The 18,141-nt window shown below is 47.0% G+C and overlaps 1 protein-coding gene across 5 annotated transcripts in view; it reads right to left on the bottom strand.

The window, feature by feature from the left end:
- The window catches only part of WDR25 (WD repeat domain 25), a 163,893-nt gene that overhangs the window by 63,116 nt on the left and 82,636 nt on the right, over positions 1-18,141 (bottom strand). For all 5 annotated transcript variants that reach the window (XM_019009629.4, XM_019009627.4, XM_055361569.2 and 2 more), the window contains exon 3: positions 8,645-8,792. In XM_019009629.4, coding sequence (XP_018865174.2) covers positions 8,645-8,792 — 148 coding nt within the window. The remainder of the gene's footprint in view (positions 1-8,644; positions 8,793-18,141) is intronic.

Below are 18,141 nucleotides of genomic sequence, written 5' to 3'. Positions count from 1 at the left end.
GGAAGGGGAACGACATTTATCAGGAGCCTGTTACCTCCAGGCCTGTCTGGAGCTTGCACGCATCACACGGCACCCTGGGTGGTAGGTGTAATTAACCCATCTCTCACAGCCAGGGAAATGGAAGCTCAGCGAGGTGAGAGACTCGCTCAGAGCCACATGAGTCAGCCACGCTGAGACGGAGACTGGCCCCGTCTAATCTCAAGGCCAGCTCTCGGCACCCTACCTTGCATCGCCGCCAGTTATTCGTGACCTTTCCTTCTCCTAGTGCTTTGTTCACATCCACAGACCCATGAACATGTAGGAAAAATGTTGACAAGGGAAAGCTTATGCTGTTGGCTTGTGGTAATTGAGCTTGTGTTTCCAGGCAGTAGGCATATGACTCACTTTGCTAAAATCAATATCGTTACACTCATCCTCTGGGAAGTATTCAGCCAGCTATAAATTTAGCCATCCTGACTCAAAGTTAACGAGAAAAGAAACTTACTAACTTTCAAATCAAACTTTATGCATCAGAAACAGGGGCCATCTTGGCAATCCGGGCAAAGGCCTGGGAAGGGTCTGGCCTGAGAGCCAGCTGGGCCTGCATCTGAACATTCCCCATCAGCTGTGGCCCTGCATCGGCCAGCAATCCTCTCCAGCCCTGGTATCCTCATCTGTAGACTCAGGACCACAAAAGGTGGTTGTGAGAATTAGAAATAATGTATGTAGGAGAGCTAAGCCCCAGACAACTGATAGGGCCCAATAAACAGTAGCTGTAGCATTGTAACAATAGTAGTAACAGAAGAAATAGTAGTAGTTGCAGTCATTTTTTAAAATTTGTCTTCTAATAACATACTTACACCAGCTCTTTCCTTCCCATTCTTTTTTGTTTCATTTTAAATTAATTTTAATTGATAAATAATTATATATATATATTTGGGGGTACAATGTGATGTTTTGATCTGTATATACATTGTAGAAAGATTTAATCAAGATAATTAACATATCTATCACCTCACTAATTTATTTTTTGTGGAGAGAATGTTAAAAGTGCATTCTTTTGGCAGTTATGAAATACACATTATTAACTGTGGTCATCATGCAGTGCAATAGATCACCAAAACTTATTCCTTCATTCTAACTGAAACTTTATACCCTTTCATCAACATCTCCACTTTCCATATCCACCCCTACCCCCAAACCCCTGGTAACACCTTTCTACTCAACGCTTCTACGAGATCAACTTTTTAAGCTTCCACATATAAGTGAGATCATGCAGTATTTGTCTTTCTGTGCCTTCGCTTATCCCACTTATTTTAATGTCCTCCAGGTTCACCCATGTTGTCAAAAATGACAGAATATTCTTCTTTTTTAAGGCTGTAGAGTATTCCATTGTGAATATTCACTGCATTTTCTTTATCCACTCATCCGCTGATGGACACCGAGGTGGCTTCCATATCTTGGCTACTGTGAACAGTGCTGCAATGAATACGGGGGTGCAGAGATCCCTTCCACACACCGATTTCAATTCCTTTGGAGATACACCCAGAAGTGGGATTGCAGGATCATACGGTAATTCTATTTTTAGTCTTTTGAAGAACCTCCACGCTATTTTCCAAAATAGCTGTACTCATTTACATTGTACAAGGATTCCCTTTTCTCCACATCCTCACCAACACTTGCTATCATTTGTCTTTTTGAAAATAGGCATTCCAGCAGGTTTGAGGTGATATCTCATTGTGGTTTTAATTTGCATTTCCCCGATGATTACAGATGTTGAGCATTTTTTCTAATATCTGTTGGCCATTCATATCTCTTCTTTTGAGAAAAGTCTGTTCAGATCCTTTGCTCATTTTAAAAATCAGGTTATTTGGCTTCTTGCTGTTGAGTTGTTTAAGTTCCTCATGCATTTTCCATATTAGCCCCTCATCAGATGTATGATTTGCAAACTTTCTCTTCCAATCCACGGGGTGTCTCTTCACTCTGTTAACTGTTTCCTTTGCTGTGCAGAAGCTGTTTAGTTTGATGCAATTCTTTTGCCTATATTTGCTTTTGCTGCCAGTGCTTTAAGTCCTATCCAAAAAATCATTGCCCAGACCAATGTCAGCCACTGCTTTTTAATTCTCTGGACAAGACCGAATGTTCCAAAATTTAAAAAATAATAATAAGAGTTCTCAACTTTCAAACAAGGTGTATCCCAGTGCTTTACTAGTAAGTTGGTTTTCTGAAACTCGGAACTCGCCATTCCAATAGCAAACATGCCGTAATCACATTTGGGCTCCAGAGTCAGTCAATAATGGCAGCCTTACCTAACAAGGGCACCAAACTGTGATGCAGCTGCAACCAAACACACACACGCCAGACATCACCACTGTGCAGTCACGGTCATGAACAAAACAAGAATTTGAATTAGAAACCATCTTTTCTTTGCCTAGAGGGCTGGCGTGAGCTGTGTTTGTGGAGATGTGAAGGATCTCTAGGCACTTTTCCAAGTGGCAGTTAAGGGCTGGCATGGTGTTGTAATGAAGTTTAATAACATTTGATTTAATATCCGTAACTAGGGTCAGCTTCTCACTCCAAAGAAGTAAGGAAAGAGAAAACAAGATTGAGCCAGAGGAGAAGCACTTTCAGAGTGAGAAAGGAAGGATATTTGTGGCAACAGAGACTGGCCTTGGAAAACAGACCCACTCACAAGTGGGCAAGAAAGTAGGCGGCTGCTAACTGGACAAGGAGGCACTTAAAGGGCGGCAGCCAGGGAACCCTCATCAGCTCAGACCTCGCTAGGCTGTGGAGCCCCTCTGAGCCTTCACTTCTGGATCAGTGGCAACAGTCCCTAGGACTCAAGGAGCATGTACATATAAGTATCAGATGCTTTGTAAATGTGCCCACAAGCTTTCTTCTACTTCCTTTGGGTCTGTGGGCACCTGAGGGATACCTAATCAAGTCCTCCTAAGCTACGCTAGGGAAACTCCAGCCACAGTGCCAGAAAGCCAAAGAACAGAGAAGCCCAGGCCCCTCCACGGCACTTCTTCCAAGGACCGGCAGGAGCCAGCACCACCTCAAAGGCTTAGCACAACAAGGAGCCTCCTTCTGTGGCCCCTTCTGCAAAGCCCAGGAGCTCTTGGGGCTCTTTGCCATGGTTTTCATTTGGACACTTCTCACCCTTCCCATGCCAAGTGGTCTAAAGTCGTCATTGGAGCGTGGCCATCCATCACTGAAGAGGCATCTTTCCCTCAGTGGCCCACTTAATCAGAGGAATCAGTCCCCATGAGTCTGGAGCACTCCTTCTTCCCAGAGGCCCCATGTTATCCTCTGCAGGTGGCCAGCTGCTGCCCAGCGGGCTCCCCAGGAGTCAGGTTAAGTTGGGTTCCCCATTGTTTCCCTGTTTGTTCACAGCAGGGAAACAGACGTGGGGAGGGCATGCCACACCATACCTCAACAGCAGGAGCTCTACTAGTCACAGGCCAGCACTGGATCCCACCTCTGTCACCTCAAGAAAGTCACTGACAACGCTAAGCCTCAGTTTCTGGGTCCATGAAATGGGATTGAAAACACTCCTCTCACAGGAGGAGTCACATAAGCAATGAGTCTACCATCCACTCACTCATTCCACCTCCACACAGGCCAGGCAGCGTGCTGGAACCCAGGGCACACAGCCCAGGGCCCAGCCCACAGCAAGGGCTCGATAACCTGTCATTCTCTTTTTCCCTGTAGCATTTCTGTGATGGAAGCCCCAGTCATAGATCGAAAACAAGGGAGAGACAAGAAGACACCTCTTGGAAAGCAAGGAGAAATGGTCATTTATGAGCCCAGTCCCAGTTGGCTGCTCACTTCCACACACCATGACTCCCACCAAAAGACACTGGGACACCCAGGGCAGGAGGAGCCAGCCAAAAGCTGGGGACAGCAGAGCTGCAGGCTGTGGGCATCTGAAGGAAGATGGCCATAGGCCTCCTGCAGCCATGAGTGCCTGGGGCTCTGGAGAGGGTCAGGCCGGGCAGGCTGGGGGTCTGTATACCCACTCGAGAGCCCTAATGAAGAGCGCGTGTTGTCCCATTACCAGGAGGAAGGGGAATGTGGAGGAGATGCTGGGAGAACCCATGATGGCCCAAGGCCTCCTCCCAGTCTGCCCCCAAGACCCACGCAGGGGACCAACAGCACATCTGTAAGCTCACTGAGGGGACCAGCAGGGGCTTCTGGATGATGATTAAAAAGTGGCCCCATGTGGGGAAATGGCCTGCCAACAAGGGCCATCTGGACAACTTAGCAGGAACAAGGGCCTCATGGGCCATGACGAAGGAGGAGAGGAGTTCCTTGCTGAGGACCTACCACGCGCCAGGCATTCTGCAAAGCGCCCTATATGTGTTATCACAGCTCCTCCCTTCAACAGCCCCAGCACCAGGTGGTGTGGTAGAAACAGGTGAAGAGGCCTGGTTCGGGGAGGCAGAAGAGCCAACACCTGTACCCTGTCCATGTGCCCTCTCACGCGTGCTGCCTCCAGGATCTGGGAGGTAGACCCAGGTGGCACTGCACAGATGGCTCAGAGGAGCCAGCGCACATCAGGAGAGTTGGCCCATGCACAGGAAGGAGGACAGGGTTCCCTGCCCAGCCAGGGCCCCAGGGCTCCAGGAAGAGGAATCTCCTTTGCAGCCATCAAAGGTAAAGGACAGAGGCCCTGCATGCCTCTACAGCTGCAGCCTCGAGGGTCAGGCTGGGACACCTGCCTCAGGGCCTGGAGTCTGCAAGAAACATGACAGGACCGCTTACAACTGAGCGAGCTCTCCGGGGGATTCTGAGGAGACTGGCTGAGCTGGCGTGTCGCACAGCTGACTCATAAGACAGGCGACACTCAGGGCCCTGGTGGAGTCGGCCAGCGTTCCCTGAGGCCACCTCAGCCTAACGTGCCACAGACGTTTTGTTAGGAAGATTACAGACTGAAACAAGAGCACCAAAAATAATTGTGAGCAAGTTTTATTTAAGTGTTGATTCATGGTTGTTCTATAAGCCAACAGCCTGTCAGAACTATAAATTAATGAGAAAAAATGTTGCTGGCCCCCCGTATTTCAGGTCAGGTATTGACATTTCAGAATCCACAGATTTTTAACTGTATTGATTGAGGACACCAGGATAAATGGCCTTGGCGCCAAACTAATGACAATGGGCACCGAGTGACTAATTCCCAAAGCGCTGCAGTGAGAACGCCCTGCACTGCCTTCTCCTGGCAGGGTGCCCTAATTAGATTGAAATGAAAAAGCCAAATCACCAAGGGCGGAAAAAGGCAGATCCAGTAGAAAGGGAGATCAGACTCAGCAAAGAGAAAGGACAAGATAAGTCAAAGCGGGACGAAAGCCACAGGGCCTGCAGAGCCCACCCCAATGGCTAAAGAGAGCACTTACCAAAAGCTGGAGGTGGGATGTGCAGAGACAAGGTAGGAGACACAGGGGGAGACATAGGTGGAGGCCCCCCGACCAGCCCTGGCAGTCCCTGTTGGGCTTCACTGCCCAGATAGGAGGACCTGGCAAGGACAAACTCAGTGCATCTTACCCACACAGGTACTGAGCAGCTGCTCCAAGCCAGCCCTGGCCAGAGGATAGAGACACAAAGACCACCAGGACAGACTCCCATCCTCATGGAGCTCCCAAGCCAGCCAGGGAGAGGGACATGGAAACCAACCACCCTCAGCAGCAGAGGCCCTGTCTGAGTGTGCAGCGCTTCCCCAAGGGTAAGGTCCAAATCCCTCAACCATTCTCTCCCAGGGGCCCACCACACTCTCCACTGTGGCCTCAGCACCAAGTCCTACACGCAGTGGGTGCACAATAAGTAACTGCGGAGTGAACGAAACGGGGCCTTCAAGAGTTGAATTCAACAGTTCATTCAACAGTTGAATGAACCCAGTGGTGAGCGCCATTCCTAGCAGAGGGATGGAGTGAAGAAGTCCTCAATCACCTCCCCCACTGGATGGTAATGCCCTGGGGGCAGGGCCATGCTTTTCTTTACACACCCAACACACCACAGCTAGAGGGGCACATTGGGCCTGGGGCCAGACAAGCTGTTCTCCAAACGCAGTCCTATCACCAACCGGGCAAGGCATTCTACCTCCCACTCCTCCAACTCTCCACCAGGGGCTGCAGGTCACACAGGACCAGTGGGAGCTACCAAGGAGGCCTACTCAAAAAACAGACCAAGCCCTGACTCTTGCCTGCTTCAAACTCAGCAATGGCCTCCACTCGCCAGCTGCTATGGCAGTCTCTGACTCATCAGACAGGAGGACCCTCTTTGAATGTCTAAAAATTTCAGAACCGCCTGTCAAGACACACCCACTCACACCCACCCACACATACAATTGCATGCATTTGTTTAACATCTGTTGATTGTGAGAATAATGCTTAAGGGCCACTATGAACCCATCAATGCCATCAAATGAATTTGATTTGAGTAATCCGACGGTGTGTGTGAGTGAGCTTGTCACTCTGTGAGTGGTGTGCTACCCACATGTGCTCACCTGACCCACAGGCTGGGGTTTCCCCTCCTGCACTCCTCAGACTCATCTGCCCCAGCCCCTGCACCCCATATTACATCCTGCTTTGGTTTCCATGCATACTACATGGAACCCTGTTCCTGTGTCAGCTCTGTCCTTGTTCCATCTGCAAGAACCTACTTTCCTCCTCATCAACCATACCTCTTCCATCCTAATTCTCTGTCCACCTAATCTGTGGCTCAGCTCAGGTTTCACTTCCTCCAGGAAGTCTTCCTTGATTTTCCAATCTAGATGTTCTTGCAATTCCTGTGTCTTTCTCCATCACTGCAATTTGGGATTGACTCTGCACTTCTGTCTTCTCCAGCAGACAGGAGCTTCTCCAGGGTAGGCACTGGTTCTTGTTCAGCTCTGTCTTGCCTATCAAGCATATCTTATGGGACATGCAGACAACAGAGTGTAACAGTCAGGCAGCAGGCTTTGGGGCCTAGCAGACCTGCGTGCATCCTGGCTCTGTCACTTGCTGGTTTGTGCCCCTTGCCAGTGTGTGTACAGCTGATTCTGATGGTGCCTGTCTCAAAGGGTGAGTGGGGCCTAAATAAGATGCTGTATAGAGGCTGTGGAAGAATGCCCAGCACACAGTGCGTGCTCAGTAGTAAGTGCTGCCGTCATCAGCCCAGTCATCACCATCATCAACTGGCATCAAACTCCCTGAGTCTGGCCACTCTGCAAGGGGTTAAGAGAATCAGTAAGACCAGGGAAGTGCTTTGTGAGAAGAAACCGCCACACACGGCACGGTGGGAGGGGCACAGAATCTGTAGTTGTACAGACATGGCTTCAAATCCCTGCTGGCTATGCACCACTGGGAGGCACTGAGCAAGCTGTTTTGCCCCTCTGAGCCTCAGTTTCCTCTCCTTTAAAATGGAAATAATCACTGCCGGCAGCTGCAGTGAGGATTAGACATGCTGTGTGCAAAGCCTATAGCACGTGGCAGGGGCCCTGTGACCATTAGTACTGTCCCCTCCCCTACTGAGCATGCAAGGAGCTGCAAGGCCGCCCACACTGAAGGTGGAAACAAACCACCTTCTCCATTTTCCCTCTGCGTCTCCTGGGGGCTACTGGGCATGAGCGGCAGGGGTTGGACCAGCAAGTTATCATCTCCTTCTTGCCAGACCCTAGGAGAGGCAGGCCCCAGAGCCACCACCACTGTGGGGCTAGGCAGGCAAGATGCTGGCCTGAGGGTTCAAGGGGAGCCCCAGGGACTGGTGTGAAGTCTGGCCTCTCCCTGGGCTCCTGGCAGTGGAGCCCAGCAGAAACGAGACCGAGGAGGAGCTCTGGGGAGGAGGTAGTGTGGTGCTGAAAGAAGCTGGATCCTGCTCATGGAGGGGGATAAAAACATTTTTAAAAAGGAAAGAAAGAAAAGAAAGAGAACAGAGAGGGAAAGGAAAGGAAAGAAAAGGGGAGGGGAGGGGAAAGGAGAAAGAGGAAGGAGCTCGGACTGGGAGGTAGATGGCAGAGGTGCGAATCCCAGCTCTGTCACTCCCTGGCAGTCCTCACTGTAAACCCCGGAGAGAGCCCACCTGGGGGCCGTGGCTGCGGTGGGTGTTGACAGTGCCTGTTGCACAGGAGCGCTGAGTAAGGAAAGCTCCTTCCACTGACTTCTCTCTCCTTCTCGCCCTGCTTGTCAAGAGCCCTCTCAGGATTTACCCGGCACGAATCCATCCTACCCAAGTGCCTTTTCAGTGTGGGCATTAAAGCAGAACTTGTTTGAAGACTTTCCTTATGAGCTGGAATCATTTCTCACAGCCTTTCAACGATAATGAATTGACAGGAATTCTAACCTGATTCCAACCAAAGGACACAATGATAAAGTTAAATCTATTTCCGCACAAATTGCATGTCAGAAGTAGATTAAAAAGCCACCTCTTTATCCAGCCCCATGGCTTGAGGCTGAGACAACCTTGGGGCTCTGTCCTCTGTGTTGGCTGGCAGAGGCCCACCCTCTGTGGGGAGTCGCAGTTCCAATGGGCAAGCAGTCTGGAAGCCCTCTCACCGAGCACAAGCCCACCCTGAGGCCCCTCTCCCTCTGCCACGCAAGCGTATACAGCTTGTGGCTGCGTGCCCACCAGAGAACCTTCCCCAGGGAGAGAGCTGCCAGCTCACCTCAGGGAGGTGATACAAGAAACGCACCTGTTTCAAGGTCTGTTAGGTGCAGCGCGAAGTCAAAGCCACCACTGAGGATGCGGCGGCCACAGGGAGCCCACCGGGCGGCCCGCACTGCCTCTGTGTGCAGGGAGTAGGTCTGCAGGCAGTGCCCGGAGTCGACGGCGTTCCATACCTGCAGGCAAACACAGACAGCACCAGGCGTCACAAGGGCCTGATCTCCAGGGCTCAGCTCGACCCCCCTGTAGAAGGAAAAAGGTCCCGGTGGAATTAGATTCTCATTATTTTACCATCAAATCTATATCTAGATGTTAAACTTTTCACTGCAGAAATGTAAAGGCTTGGGATTGGTAAGTTGGGAGGATCATTTCCCCAAATTTTTTCTGGGGTTAAGAAAACTGCATTCTGGACGGGTACGGCAGCTCACATCTGTAGTCCCAGCACTTTGGGAGGCCAAGGTGGGCAGACTATTTGAGCTCAGGAGTTCAAGACCAGCCCAGGCAACATGGTGAAACCTTTTCTCTACATAAAATTAGTTGGGCATAGTGACACATGCCTCTAGTCCCAACTACTCAGGAGGCTGAGGCAGGAGAATTGTTTGAGCCCAGGAGGCAGAGGTTGCAGTGAATCATGATTGCACCACTGCCCTCCAACCTGGGTGACACAGCGAGACTGTCTCAAAATAAAAGAAAAAAGAAAACAGCATTCCTGTGTCTGCCGGTCACCTACCCAGCCCTTCACACCTGCTTCATCCCTGAAGCCGGGTGGGAGTCCTGCGCCCTCAGCATTCACAACCCTATCCCAGGCTCACCTGCGTCCCTGGCATCTTATCCCAGGCTCGCCTGCATCCCTGGCATCTTATCCCAGGCTCGCCTGCATCCCTGGCATCTTATCCCAGGCTCACCTGCATCCCTGGCATCTGTCCTGCCATGGACACTGCCCAAGTCCAGGCTACTTTCATGGGTTCTGCTGTAAGACTGAGATCCAAAAAGGAATGTGCTACACTCGTATTTACAACCAGTCAAAGTACAAATATCTGCCGTAGGGGCAGCTGTCCTTTTGTTGGAGGAGAGAAGGTGCTTTCCCTCCTTTCCACGCTGGCCTTTCATGAGGGTATGAGGCTCATGAGAGAAAACCCTGTTACACTCAATGACTTCTGAAAAATGATCTAAGATATCAAGTATAAAACTGCACATTCCCAGAGCCAGGGCCACACCACGTGAGAGCCCCTGAGCTTAGCTTTCCACCAGCTCTCCCAGCAAATGCCGCCAAACACACCGTGCAGCCCAGGGAAACAGCCAGAGAGTTTGGAATATGTCAGGGTAGGCCCAGGGCCTGACACACAGAGGTACTCAGCAGTGCTAGTCCCCTACCTTCTTGTCACTGCAGGATGAGGGCAGTGCTCTCACCTACCACGCAGGTGGCTCAGAGGCTGAACCAGAGAAGCAGAGGAGCACTTGCAGCCAGCGCGTGGGAGTCAGCACGGAGTGCCTCCCACCTGATACGGCTGCTGGCAGGCCTCGGGCCTTGGCTGAGTGGCTTTGCCTCTCTGGGCCTCAGTCCTCTCCTCCCTGAAGTGGGAATAAGAAGAGCGTCACCCCGAGGGCAGTGGTGAAGGCTGAGGAGGTAATGGCTACACAGCACATGGCATAATGGCTGGCACACAACTGGATGTGGATTCCAGACCTGTTCCATTAGGAAAACCAAGCTTCATTTTCTTTAATAAAAGAAAAACCCAAACAAAGTACACCCATGCACTTCTACCAACCTGATCCCAGGGATAACCTTCTCATTAAAGACAAGAAAATTCAACCTGCCAAGTCCCGAATGTTCTCAGAATGCAAAGGATCAGAGCTCTGAAACCTTGTTTCCTGGGTTTATGTAAATGTCTACACTTAAGAAAACAAAAGGTCAAGAGTAGCCTTCAAAAAATGTGAAGAGAGCTCAGTTCCTTTCTTCCTCACTAAGGGTCAATAGCTGGGGTCTCAAACTGAAAAAATCAAGAAACAGCAGTATTTACATTTAGAAACACGACACAGCCAGAAGACACAGCCAGAAGACTTCAAAGTGGAATAAGAATTCACGGGAGGGAGACGGGGCACAGGGAACTGCTGTTTTCCAAAAATATGTATGAATATGAGTTTAATTTTATTTAAATAGTAAAATAAACGAGATCTACAGGGCTTACATGGTTAAATGGTAAAAAAGTTAATATTAAGTACATAAGTCAAGCTGCATATACAAAGTACAATGCCATTTAAGTTTTTACATGAAACACCACCTTGTACCCATTAGGATGGCTGCTATCAAAAAACAGAAAATAACAAGCATTGACAAGGATGTGGAAAAACTGGAACCCCTGTCCACTGCTGGTGGGCATGTCAAATGGTGCAGCCACTGTGAAAAACAGCATGATGGTTCCTCAAAAAATTAAATGTAGAATTACGACATGATCCAGCCATTCCACTTCTGGATAAATGCCCAAAAAGCTGAAACCAGGGTCTCAAAAAGATACTGTACATCCATGTTCATAGCAGCATTATTAATAATAGCCAAAAGAGGGGAGTAATCCAAGTGTCTATGGATGGATGAATGAATTGTAAAAATGTGTTCTATCCACACAGTGGAATAGTATTCAGCCTTAGAATGGAAAGAAATCTTGGCACTTGCTACAACATGGATGAAACTTGAAGATATTATGCTAAGTAAAATAAGCCAGACACATAAGGACAAATACTATATAACTGCACTTATATGAGGTACCCAGAGTAGTCAAAATCATAGAGATAGATACAAAATAGAATGGTGGTGGCCAGGGCTGGGGGAGGGGGAATGGGGAGTTGTTTAATGGGGACAGAGTTTCAGTTTTCCAAGATAAAGAGTTCTGCAGACAGATGGGGTGCAGACTGCACAACACTGTGAATGTGCTTAATGCCACTGACCTGTATGCTTAATAACGGTGAAGATGGTCAATTTTATGCTGTGTATTATTCTGCCACAGTTTTTAAAAATACACACACACACACACACACCAAAAAAAAAAAAAAAAAAAAAAAGCAGATCTCATTTATACATGAATTTGTAGCCAGGCTATAAAAACATGCATGAGGAGGGCCATCACTCCTAGGAAGGGAGGGAAAGGGGCAGGGCTAGAGGGAAAAGCTATGAACACTAAGCAGGAGCTCTTCCAAAGAGAGGGTGGAGCATGTAGGGGAGAGTAGATAAGGCAGGGGAGATAAGATGGGGTAGGGGAGAGGAGATGGAGTAGGGGACTTGAGATGGGGTAGAGGAGAGCAGATCAGTAGAGGAGATGAAATGAGGTAAAGGAGATGAGATGGGGTAGGGGAGAGTAGATGGGGTAGGAAAGAGTAGATGGCATAGGGGAGAGCAGATGGGGTAAAAGAAGATGAGATGAGATGAGATGAGATGAGATGAGATGAGATGAGATGGAGTAGGGGAGATGAGATGGGGTAGGGGAGGATGAGATGGGGAGGGGAGGGGAGATGAGGTAGGGGAGATGAGATGGGGTGGGGGAGATGAAATGCACTGGGGTGATGCAATGGGGTGTGGGAGATGAGGAGAGGGAGAGATGGAAAATGCTCCGAAGAAAACATGCCCAAATGTTTCCTCTGAAACTCATTCATTTATTCATTCATTCAACAAAGATTTCCTGAGGACCTGCTATTAGCCAGGCATTGTGTAACAGGAAACAAATAAGACAAAAATCTCTGCCTTCAAAGAGTTTATACTCTAGTGAGGGAGACAGACACTGAACAAATAAAAATCCACAGTCCTTAAGGCAGAGGTGAAGACTGAAGTATTAAAAAGTAACCAGGAAAGGGCTCTATAAGGTCAAGGGAAGGGGCTGAAATGGTGGCCAAGGAGGACCTCTCTGAGGAGGTGACTTTGGAGGAAGTCCTGAAGGGGTGAGAAAGCCAGCTACGTAGAAATTGAGGGAAGAAGCTTCCAGGCAGTGACAGGAGTATGCCTGGCATGGTCAAGCAACAGCAAGAAGGGCCACTGCAGCTAGAGAAGTGAACAAGGCTGGGGGTTGGCAGGGAGGTGGTAAGAAAGGGACGAAGTCGGAAAACCACAAGCTGTTGGGGCATCCCAGGGTTCTGCATGTGGAACGGAGGGGAATGAGGGCTGGTTCCACTCCAGTAGGACCACTCCAGCTGCCATGCAGGGAGGTGAATGAAGGGCAAGAGAGATGAAGGAAGACAATCAGGAGGCTTCTGCAAGAATCCAGGGAGAGAGGAAATGGCTTGGACCAGTGGGAGGCAGTAGAGAAGTGGCCTGCCTTGGAGGGTAGAACCAACAGGACTTCCCTGGACTGGAGGTAGGATATGAGGACAAGGGAAAAGCCCAGGACACATTCGCAGTTCCTGGCCCAAGCACTGAAAGGGGTGGAGTTGCAGGGATGGGTCAGCCTGCAGAAGGGGTAAGTTTGAGGGAAGGAGGACCTGGAGCTCAGTTTTGAATGACAGACAGCAGACAGTATAAAGACTCATTCCCGTACCAGTGTGATGTTCAAAAGAGAGGCCCAGGGCAGAGGCTGAGCTGTGGATGCCATTGTGGAAATGGTGCCGCAGCCTTGAGCTGGATGAGCTCTCCTGGGGAGCAAGTGCAGACAGGACAGAGAGGAGTCCCACATCTCAGCCCCAGGCCTCCAAGTTTCACAGGCTGGGAGCCAGGGGAGGAGAGGGAGAAACCAGAAAGGAGTCTAAGAAGAGGCCAGTGAAGTGTGGGAAAAAAACAGAAGAGGAAAGTCCTGGAAGCATAGAGAAGAGAGTGTTTTGACAAAGAGACTGGTCACCATGTCAAATGCTGATGGGTGGGTCTGCTGAGAATGAGAACAGACACACCTGGGGATTTGACAGTCTCAGTGACAGGTGTATAGGTATCTGTTACCTTCTACAATTTTGAGTATGTTTAAAACACTTCATATTTAAAATAAAAAGTTAAATTAACCAAGACGGAGAGGAGGAGGAGCAGAAGAAAAAAGGAAGGGAGAGAAGGAGTGATGGAGGAATTGGGGAGAGGAGAGAAAAAAGAAACACAGCATGGGAAACGGAAAGGGAGGAAAAGAGAAGGGAAAAAGGAAAGAAGGAGCAGGGGGAGAGGAAGGGGTGAAAGAAGAAGAGAAGGGAAAAAGGAAGGAGCAAGGGGGAGAGGAAGAGGGGAGAGCAGAAGAGAAGGGGAGAAGGGAAAAAGGAAGGAGCAGGGGGAGAGAAAGCGGGGAGAGGGAAAGAGAAGGGAAAAAGGAAGGGGGGCAGAGAGGAAGGGGGAAGAAGAGAAGAGAAGGGAGGGGAAGAGAGGATGGAGAGGAGGAGAGGACGGAGGGAGGAGGAAGAACATGGTAGTCATGCAAGAAAGAAGAAATTACAAAAAACTTGAACTCTATGAAGTCCAAGGCCAAAAGCAGCAAACTGGAATGTTTGAATTCTTGTCCAGGGGAACTCCCGAATCAGCCACGGAAACATGTAAGGAGATCCATCAATCTGTAAATCGTCTGACAAGTTCCCCCTGAAGTGAAAAATGCACACTCGGCTCTCCTAGTAGATGCACAGACAATGACAGCATCTGAATCAATGCAGACCAGTCAGCTACCTCTCAAAGCTATCCAGGGTGAAGGAGGGAAGAATCTTTGCCAATTGGTCTCCTTAATTGAATTTAATGTTCACTGTCAGGTTTTAAAGATTAATTCCCCAACATTGCAGCAGACTGAAGCGCGTGCTTTTTTCAATTAAGTAATCAGAGATCCCAAACTGCCTTCATAGAATTAAGGAGTTAAATCTTCTGTCAAATGTTCCAAGATGATTTCATGTATTAACTAGAGACATTCTTTGTGTCCGACAAAAGTAACAGATTTGAAAAGAATATGACAAGTAAAATATGGTGCAGTCACTTGTCGGTGCCATATTTACCACAGTTTCTGTGTCCTCGTTACCAAGACATGGCCCCACCAGGAGTTCCTCACAGTCTCCAAAGATTGAACAAGTATTGATCTAGCCACAGGTCATGTTCTTTCTGCCTGCCTGCCTTTCGTTTTTGGTTACAAAAAATACAGTCTTCTTGTAAATTATTCAAACTATACAGAAGTGCAAAAACAAAATCCCAAAGGAAACAGCTATAGGATTGTTGTTTCTCTGATTTCATTGGAAATATGTGTGCTCTGCCCAAAAAAAAAAAAGCAAACAAAACAAAACAAAACAAAAACCAGAAAAATACAACGAAAATAAGAGTCATCCATAACCCCATCACCTGGCTGTCAAACTTCTGGGCAAGCCTTTGCCTCCCTCGTGGCCCTATCCTACTCACTCTTATCTCGGAGACCCTCCTAGTCAGGCCTGGTTCCTGGCCTCATCCCACCTCTTGACAGTCCCTGTTGCCCCAGAAAATAATTTTAGAGACCATTCTCAAACTCACACAGCTCAGCACAAGCCTGTGCAACCGGTGCCTAACCCTTTACCAAACGGATGGGATCAGCCCATTTGCCAAATCCTTGAGAAGCCCTTCATGATGTTTGTGTTCTACAGCTGGAGTTGCACTGATTCTAAAATATTTGGGGAAACACCTTAATAATATTGAGTCTCCCAATCCATGAACAGGATGTCTCTCTCCATTTATTTAGGTCTTCTTTAATTTCCCTAAGGAACAGTTTGTGGTTTTTTAAATGAAAAGATCTTGAATGTCTTTTGTCAAATTTATCTCTAATTATTTCATAGTTTGATAATATAAATGGTATTTTTAACTTTTATTTTCAGATTGTTGATTTCTCGTATGTAGAAATACAATTAATTTTGTATATTGACCTTGGATTCCGCAACCTTACTAAACTCACTTTTTAGTACTAGAAGCTTTTTAAAATAGACACAGTGGAATTTTCTTTTCTTTTCTTTTCTTTCCAAGTCAGGGTCTCGCTCTGTTACCCAGGCTGGAGTGAAGTGGTGCGATCATAGTTCACTGTAAAACTTTTGAACTCCTGGGCTCAAACAATCCTCCCACCTCAGCCTTCCGAGGAGCTGGGACTGCAGGCACACATCACCCTTCTAAATGTTTTTATTTTTATTTTTGTAGAGCTGGGGTCTCACTATGTTGCCCAAGCTGGTCTCAAACTCCTGGCCTCAAATGATCCTCCAGCTACAGCTTCCCAAAGGCTGGATTACAGCATGAGCCACTGTGCGCAGCCTGGAATTGCATATAGATGATCATGTTATCTGCACATAGAGGCAGTGTTACTTCCTCCTTTCCAATCTGGATCCTTTTCTTGTCTTGTCTTATCACACTGGCAATCTCCAGTAGAATGCTAAATAACTCTCCGTGACACCCTTGCCTATTCCTGATCTCACTGGGAAGGTGGTCAGTCTTACACAGTTAAGAACGACATTAGAGCTAATGTTTTCTTTGGTGCCTCTTATCAGTTTAAAGGAGTTCTCTTCTATTTCTAGTTTGCTGGAAGTTTTTTTTTTTTTAATCACTAATGAATGTTGGATATTGTCAAAAGCTCTTTTGGCATCTATTGAAATGTTCATATGGTTTTTCTTTCATAATTAGTCATTAATATTATAGTTCAGTCATTAATGCTGAGTTACATTGATTTTCAAATGTTAAGGCAAGCTTACATTCCTGGGACAAATCCTACTTGGTCATGATATGCACATATATGTAGTTGGATTGATTTGCTAAAATTTTATTTAAAAATTTTGTATCAGCCGGGTGTGGTGGCTCACACCTGTAATCCCAGCACTTTGGGAGGCCGAGGCAGGCAGATCATGTGGTCAGGAGATCAAGACCATCCTGGCTAACGCAATGAAACCCCGTCTCTACTAAAAATACAAAAAATTAGCAGGGCGTGGTGGCGGGCGCCTGTAGTCCCAGTTACTCAGGAGGCTGAGGCAGGAGAATGGCATGAACCCAGGAGGTGGAGCTTGCAGTGAGCCGAGATCGCGCCACTGCACTCCAGCCTGGGCGACAGAGCGAGACTCTGTCTCAAAAAAAAAAAAAAAAAATGTTGTATCTATGTTCATGAGAGATATTGGTCTCTTGCTTTCTTCTCTTATGATGTCCTTTTCTTGGTTTGATACCAGGGTAATAATGGCCTCATAGAATGAGTTGGGAAGTGTCCCCCTTCTTTGCTATTCTAGAAGAGTTTGTGTGTATATGTGTGTGTGTATATATATATACATGTATATATATATATACGGATATATATATATCCGTTTCCCAGGGCTGCCATAACTAGAGTACCATAAACTGAGTGCCTTAAACAACAGAATTTTGTTGTCTCACAGTTCCAGAAGCTAGAAGTCTGAAATCAAGCTGTTGGCAGGGTTGGTTCCTTCTGAGGGCTCTGAAGGAAGAATCTGTTCCAGACCTCTCTCCTTGACTTGTAGATGGCTGTCTTTGTATTCACATAGCTTCTCCCTTATAGAAAGGGGAGATTCGGAGATAGATATGCATAGAGGGAGAATTGGATAGGATGCACCCCTAATGACCTCATTTTAACTTGATTACCTCAGTCATGACCCCATCTCCAAATAAAGCTACATTTTGAGGCACTGGGGGTTAAGATTTCAAAATATAAATTTGGAGTTGGGGTAGGTACAATTCATCCCATGATAAATTGGTATAATTTCTTCTTTAAGTGGTACAATTCACTAGCGAGTATTCAACTGGACTTTTCTTTGTGGGAAAATTTTTAATCATGAATTCAATTTTTTAAATAAACATGAGGCTTTGGGGGTTATCTATTTCTTCTTGAATGAGCTTTTATTGTTTGCGTCTTTCAAGGAATTTTTCCATATCATCTAAGTTGTAGAATTCATTGGCATAAAGGTGGTCATAACATTACCTTAGTGTCTTTCAAATGTCTGCAGTATCTATAATTAGGTCACTTCTCTCATTCCTAATATTAGTAATTTGCAATTTTTCTCTGTTATCTCCCATGAGTCGGGCTAAATATACCTTTCATTGGTCTCAAAGAACCAACTTTTTGTTTCACTGATTTTCCTCTACTATTTTTCTATTTGCTATTTCAGTTATTTCTGCTCTTATTTTTATTGGCTTATTTGGGTTGAATTTGCTTTTCTTTTTCTGGTGTCTTACAGTAGAAGCTGAGATCACAGATTTGAAAATTTCTTCCCAACTAATATAGATATTTAGTGCTATAAATTACTATCTGAGAACTCTTCTAGTAACACTGCACAAATTTTTTATATTGTGTTTTCATTTGCATTCCATTCCAAATACTTTCTAATGTCTCTATCTGTTTCTTCATTGACCCACGGGCTATTTAGAAGTGTGCTAGTTTCCAAATATTTAGAAATTGTCCATATATTTTTGTTACTGATTTTTAATTTAATCCCATAGTAGTCAGAGAATATACTTTGAATGATTCCAATCTTTTTAGATATACTGAGACTTGTTTTATATGGTCTCTCTTGGTGGACATTCCATGGGCAATTGAAAAGAATGTATATTCTGCTGTTGTTACATGGAGTGTTCCATAAACGTCAATTAAG

Source organism: Gorilla gorilla, chromosome 15, assembly GCF_029281585.2.
Source record: "Gorilla gorilla gorilla isolate KB3781 chromosome 15, NHGRI_mGorGor1-v2.1_pri, whole genome shotgun sequence".
Lineage (NCBI taxonomy): Eukaryota > Metazoa > Chordata > Mammalia > Primates > Hominidae > Gorilla > Gorilla gorilla.
The sequence above is the reverse complement of the archived record's forward strand: the minus strand, read 5'-3'. Positions and strand labels throughout refer to the sequence as shown.